This window comes from Limanda limanda, chromosome 17 (assembly GCF_963576545.1).
Source record: "Limanda limanda chromosome 17, fLimLim1.1, whole genome shotgun sequence".
In the NCBI taxonomy this organism is placed as follows: domain Eukaryota; kingdom Metazoa; phylum Chordata; class Actinopteri; order Pleuronectiformes; family Pleuronectidae; genus Limanda; species Limanda limanda.
In genome coordinates this window covers 548631-554648 of record NC_083652.1, presented here as the reverse complement: position 1 = coordinate 554648, position 6018 = coordinate 548631, and the positions used below count along the sequence as shown (strand labels likewise).

Genomic DNA, 6018 nt, shown 5'->3' with positions numbered 1-6018 from the left:
TCTTGGCTGTATTTTAAAATATTTACTTTAAGTTCCAGGACAAGTGTCTGCCTGTTTACTAGCATTAAAACAATATGGAAATTAAAAGAGGAGTGCCTTTTTTCGATTTTGTCATTATTAAAAAACTACTCAATTTCCCGTTTTATCATGAAAATATAACGTATTTTGTTTTTTTGATTAAAGATTATGTTTGATACCCGGGGCTTTATTTACGCCCAAAATTGGAATTTCGGATACTTGATAGATGTAGACAAACCAGACGCTGTAGTGTGACACTACCTCCACATGGTGTCAGTAATATAATGTCAAGGATGTCACATGCCGCACTAACTCATAGAAGAAGAGTACCTTCAGCTAGCGATAACGCCGAATTGCTAACCTTTTCGCTAGACTTGACTAAAAACAATAGTGAAAAGTCATCTTTAGGATAGACACGGTAACTGCTGCCAGCGGGTCATGCAGCTCTCTCAAAGGTAATGAGCCGTAAAACTCCAGGGTCTCGGCTCAGCGGCGCCCACAAACTGCAGCCACAGTGGAATGACTGGGAGGCCAGGTTGGTGTTGGGCTCCCGGGGAGGCGGTCTACTACTAAACGGTGACTCTGTGGGCCTGTGTCGTGTTGCTTTGTGAAGGTTCGGCCGCATGGGAAGAAATACTCTGTCTTTACATAGCATAACGTGCCCATGAATGTTCACCTGCACTCTCTTTAAATCGTAATATCGACGTAGCTCGTCACGAAGTATAATGGGAGCCGAGCACTGGTCCTTTATGGACCGTCTCGAACACAGCTAACTCTAGCTAGCCTATTAGCCTACATGTTAGCAGAGTGCTACTGTCTCAGTAAATGCTCAGGATCAACAAACCACACGACAGACATTACCAAAGCTGTGAAGACTTTCTGTGAGCCTCAAATTAATAAATCTGAAGGTGATACGGATACTTGGCGAACTGCTTTAGTCGTATGTGGGCTACGGTGCTAGTCTAGCCGTTTAGCTTGATCACAAAACAACCTGCGCTGGCTAACGAGAATTAGCAAGCACTTTTATCAATTTATCGAAAAAGGTCTATATTAGGTTTTACCAATATGCATTGTTAAAAATGACGCCACCGCTCGTGTCTAGTTCCGAGCTCACATCACACAATTACAAAAGTCGACACAGCAGGAACTGAAGTAATAGTGTCCAGAGTTAGCATCACGTGTTAGCCCATTTCATGACACTCAAACATCAGCTGTATGTCCAGTGTCCCTTTTTAACGGGGCAGCTGACCCAGGCTTGCTTTGTTTGAGGCAGTTTATTTCCCCAAAATTTGATACATTGATAATTCGTTTGACAACATTCTAAATGCCTCAGAGCCACGCTGCATCTCCAGGCCCTATAATGATAACTGGATGCTTGTGACAACAAAATTGCTTTTAATATCGAGTTGACATTATGGTCAAGTTTCGCTTGGCTATAATGTGAACCTGTGTAGGCCATTTTGACCGACTACCTGATGTAGGCAGCCACATGTACTGATTTTATATGTAATATTGGAATACTATTTGAAATCAAGGGCGTGGGTGCAGTCAAGGTAAAAGTGGAATCAAAATAAAAAGATTACGCACACCTTTTTAACTTGCATGCAATTTATTAAAAAATAGACAACGCTATGATCCAGCACTTTGGTAATCTGCTTATGCAAGTTAACACAATATGACTTTCAAAGTTGTTGGACCGCTTTGCAGTTAACAAGAGATGGTGACAGGGGGTCATACTGTACACAGTCTTTCAAGAGCTGTTTTTTAGAATTGTCTTCTGGAGGAGCTACAGAGAATTGGATCAGGACTTTCTTCAGAGATTTCCTTTCACACATTAACAACACAGCAGGAGTTTCTCTGCTCAAGACACGTTCATAACAGCAAATATCACCACAAACTCTCTTGACATCTTTGTAGGTGTCCCAGTGTCTGGCGCTGCTTTTTTGTGCGAAAATGTTTGTTTTCTATTAGTTATTTTCATGTTTGCATCTGTCACATGTTGTAAGTGTCATCAACATCCCACTTGCTGAATTTTGCAGAGGAACTCCTGCTGTGTTATCACATCGGATCCTCCTGACTTTCTGCAGACTTTATATTTGGTGTCCAGGCGGAGAAATTCTGCAGAAACTCAGATTCTCCCTTTGACATTAGTGTTTACACATACAACTTCTCTGGAGAATGTTTGGACTTCAGTATGTGTCTGAAAGCAGCTCAGGAGAAACCCTGACTAGAATGTCTGGCAACCAAGCTACATTTTATCATGAAAACACACGAGAGATATTTTAGCTGATTTCAGACATGCACTGAACTCTGGATATACTCCTGGAATTAGATTGCAGTTTAATTTTTCAAATGTGTCATTGGACATTCTCTGGAGCAAGTGTGTTTTTTTAACTCAAAACTGAAAATAAATAGATAAATACAAATCTCTGAGGATGAAAATGTGTAGCAATACACATAGAGGACAGCAACAAGGATTTTTTTGATAAGATTAATCAAAATTCCTCAATATTTCTACACAAAACTTTAATAAATGAAACTTAGAGAAAGTCATATCCATTATGTCAGGGTGTTAAAGTTTCATGTAAGGGCATGAATGCAGATTTGTGCATGTGAGATTTTTTTATATATGCTTCTGATATTCTGTGTTATCTGTGACATCTACTGTACTGTACCGAAATTTGGATCCATCATTTTGGTTTCTCTCTGATATTTTTGCGGGAAGAGGATAGTCACACCTTGTGGAGATTGTTGTTAAATGGATAGTTTACTATTACACTGTTAGCAGAATTAGCCATGCTTTTGTGCAAGAGCTTGAGTGCGGTGTGTGCGTGGCTCTTCTATTCTCAAGAAAAAAACAAAAAACCTCTACCTACCCCTCCGTCAGCATAGTGGTGAATAGATTATGAGGGAATTGAAATTTTCCTTTGAACTACCCCTTAGTCCTCTGTGGCACATTGGAATTTTTGAATGGGCTATTCGAATACAATGTTATTGATTGAATATAAATGCGCACGTCCCATGGCTATGCACAGTAATATTGTCCCTTGTGAGTTGATATTGTTAGAAAATGCAAAACTGGGTAGGGTTGTATTCGAGATGAACTTCTGGTAGTTAAATAATTTGCCAGGCTGATTGACTTGAGTATGTACTGCTTGCATACAATCTAAACAATCAAACAATGTCAACATTTAATCTACTGCATAATGTCGTTCAGTTCATGCTGCTCCTGTGCTTGTAGTCTGTTTTGGTATCTGTCGATTTGCAAATTCCAGTGTACTCTGTGCATGGACTGTTATGTTTATTCATACCATTTGCAATGCACGGTATATGGACTCTGAAAAGCAGCAATTTCTTTAAACTGTAACTGGTCAGAGACATTAGCTGAGTCAGTGTCAGTTTGTCTGTTAGTCAGTGAGAGTGAATGTAAGAAAGTGAGCGAGCGGCGCTGGGATGGACTGAGTAAATGAATATAATATAACATATTAGTATGTATAAGAACTACTAGTTCTTTAAAAAAAAAAATTAAATTAATTTTTAATGAACTCTCAAGGAGGTGACCATCAGTGAACTGAAATAAAATTTTAAAATGAGTAGAGCCCTTCGTGAAAGGGCTGGGGCGCGGCCTGATTTTTTTCCCCCCAACAAAACGTAATGAATGATTTAAATATGACCAACACAATATTAGATACATTAAGTGTTAAATAATATTTAAAATTATAGGTGCCTTACTGCTCCCAAGTCAGAAACATTTCACACAACTGAAACATAGAATTTGCCTCTACTATACTTTGAAAATATTTTGTAAAATCAAAGTAAATAAAGTTATAAATAAAAAACGGAGAAATTCACAGGCCACAGAGTCAAACAGTACAACTGCATGTATGAACAGTTTCCTGAAGCTAATGAAAGGGTCCCACTCCTCAGACTGTGATTTTTAACCCTTTCGAACACAAGTCACGTAACAGAGTGTGTGTGTGGAGCCACAACACAGCAGACATGAGGCGCTGTAAAGCCTTGAGCATCCCGTTCATGTCCGGGTGGTCGTGCAGCGGTACGGAGGCGCCGGGCCTCAGCAGGAAGACCCCCATGCTGAGCACCTCCGTCCCGCAGATGTGCGTGTAGGTGACCGGGGGGCTCCGGAGCCCCGGCGCTCGGCTCGCCGCCCCGGAGCTCGGCTTGCTTTTCTGGGGAGCGATTTTCAGGTCCGCCGCCCGCAACGCGATCACCAGCGAGATGAGCTCGCTCTATGTTTGCGCCACGTAGGTAACGCAGGCCTGCTTCGCTATCTTCTGGATCAGCGGAGTTGTGTTGTCCCGCGGCATTCTGGCTGCGGGTGCGGACGGCAGCCCGGTGCGCTACTCTCGTTCGCACGTGATAATCGCGCACGTTGCGATTAGGAAATCGCGTTTTATCATATCGCGATTAAATCGCAAATGTAATTAATCGTTCAGCCCTAACTGACATGCAGTTCAGCAGGTAGGTCGAATTTAACAACTGTCCTCTGTCCCTTGGTCTTAGAGGGTTTGCATGTTGCCATCTTTATGTAATCCCTTACAGCAGCCATTCCCAAACTTCAGAAGGCTATCCCAATTTGAAAACAGAAAAATTTGTGCGGCCCACCAACACCTTTTAATCAACTTTATGATCCACACACAGGACTAGAATCATACATATTATTAATTTGATAGGAAAAATAATTGTATATGAACGCAGGCATATGCGGTGCAAATCCAATAACATACACATTTAAGCGTAACAATTTGCAAAGCAACCAATGTAAAAAACATTAAGTGCAAATAGGGTATTGTTAAAAATATATTATTACTGTTTGTATAACAGAGCACAACGAGAATATCCGGGAGAAGAAAAACACATTTGAGGCATAACGGCGTTTCAGCCTTTCTGAATCCCCTTCCGCTCGAAACACAGCAGATAAGAAAGTTCTCCCTCACCTATGATTCCCAGCTAATGATGTGACTCAAGTGTTAACGTGACGGTCAGCAAATACGACACCTGCTGGGTAGGTCAAATGACATAAGAACAATTTAAATCTCATGTCTTTGTTTAATTATGTGACAACTTTTTTTTGAATCTATCATAAATGTTTGGTGGTATTAAACGCTTACTTACAAATCCGAAACTTTTATCTATTTATTTTCTGATTACCTCTCACGACCCACCTGCAGTGGCTTTACGGCCCACCAGGGGGCCGCAGCCCACACTCAATTTTCTTTCTACAACAAATCTGACCAATAAAAACTTAGCAGACAAACAACTCTTCTCTTCAATTTACAGTTTATTCAACTATAAGTCCAAAACAATTTTTAATAAGTTATAGAAAGCATCCAAGATCTATGGAGTGCTGCTGAATCATCAACAGTATAACCAGGTAAAGAACACTTTATCTCATCATTCTCATATGGAGGGATGGGTAAAGTGTTTGAGTCCACAAAACTCTTCTGGAGTCTCAGGGGTAAACTTTGTTGCAGCAGAATCCAATACAATTGAAGTCAAGCGACTTAATATAGCAACAGAAAAATAAATAAAATGCCTCCATACTGCTTGAGTGGTGTCATCCAAGTGTCCGCTAGCCCAAGTTTTAGCCTAAATGTTCACTGACTTCCTACTAGGTGCATTCACGGACCATCGGACACACCATCGTATGGCTACGTCTGCTAGCTTAGCCACTTTTAGTGGACTTTTGGGCTAAAACCACAGTGTAAATAACCTCGTTTCGAGTTCATGCACAACAATGCTCCTCTCGAGTGGCGAAATGATAGTTACGGCGTAATTGGACCAACAAGGTGCAAGTGCAACAGCTTACGTATGAGGAAAGCACATTAGTGTGTGCCCTCCCAGAAGTCTTAGAGATTGCATTGCAGTGCCTGCAGTTTGTAAAAGAAACTTCTTACAATGAAAATCTATGAGAGCGAGTGTGGGCGATTTTCAACCACGCTGAAATTTCTGACTCTATTGAACAGGGCTAAACGCTGCAGC

At 41.0% G+C, this 6018-nt stretch overlaps 1 protein-coding gene across 1 annotated transcript in view; it reads left to right on the top strand.

Annotated features, from left to right (window-relative positions):
• The first annotated feature begins 350 nt into the window (after positions 1–350).
• Positions 351–6018, top strand: part of smg1 (SMG1 nonsense mediated mRNA decay associated PI3K related kinase) — a 99692-nt gene continuing 94024 nt past the window's right edge. Inside the window, exon 1 of the mRNA XM_061090893.1 lies at positions 351–553. Within this exon, the coding sequence (XP_060946876.1) occupies positions 477–553 (77 nt within the window). The 5' untranslated portion in view covers positions 351–476. The remainder of the gene's footprint in view (positions 554–6018) is intronic.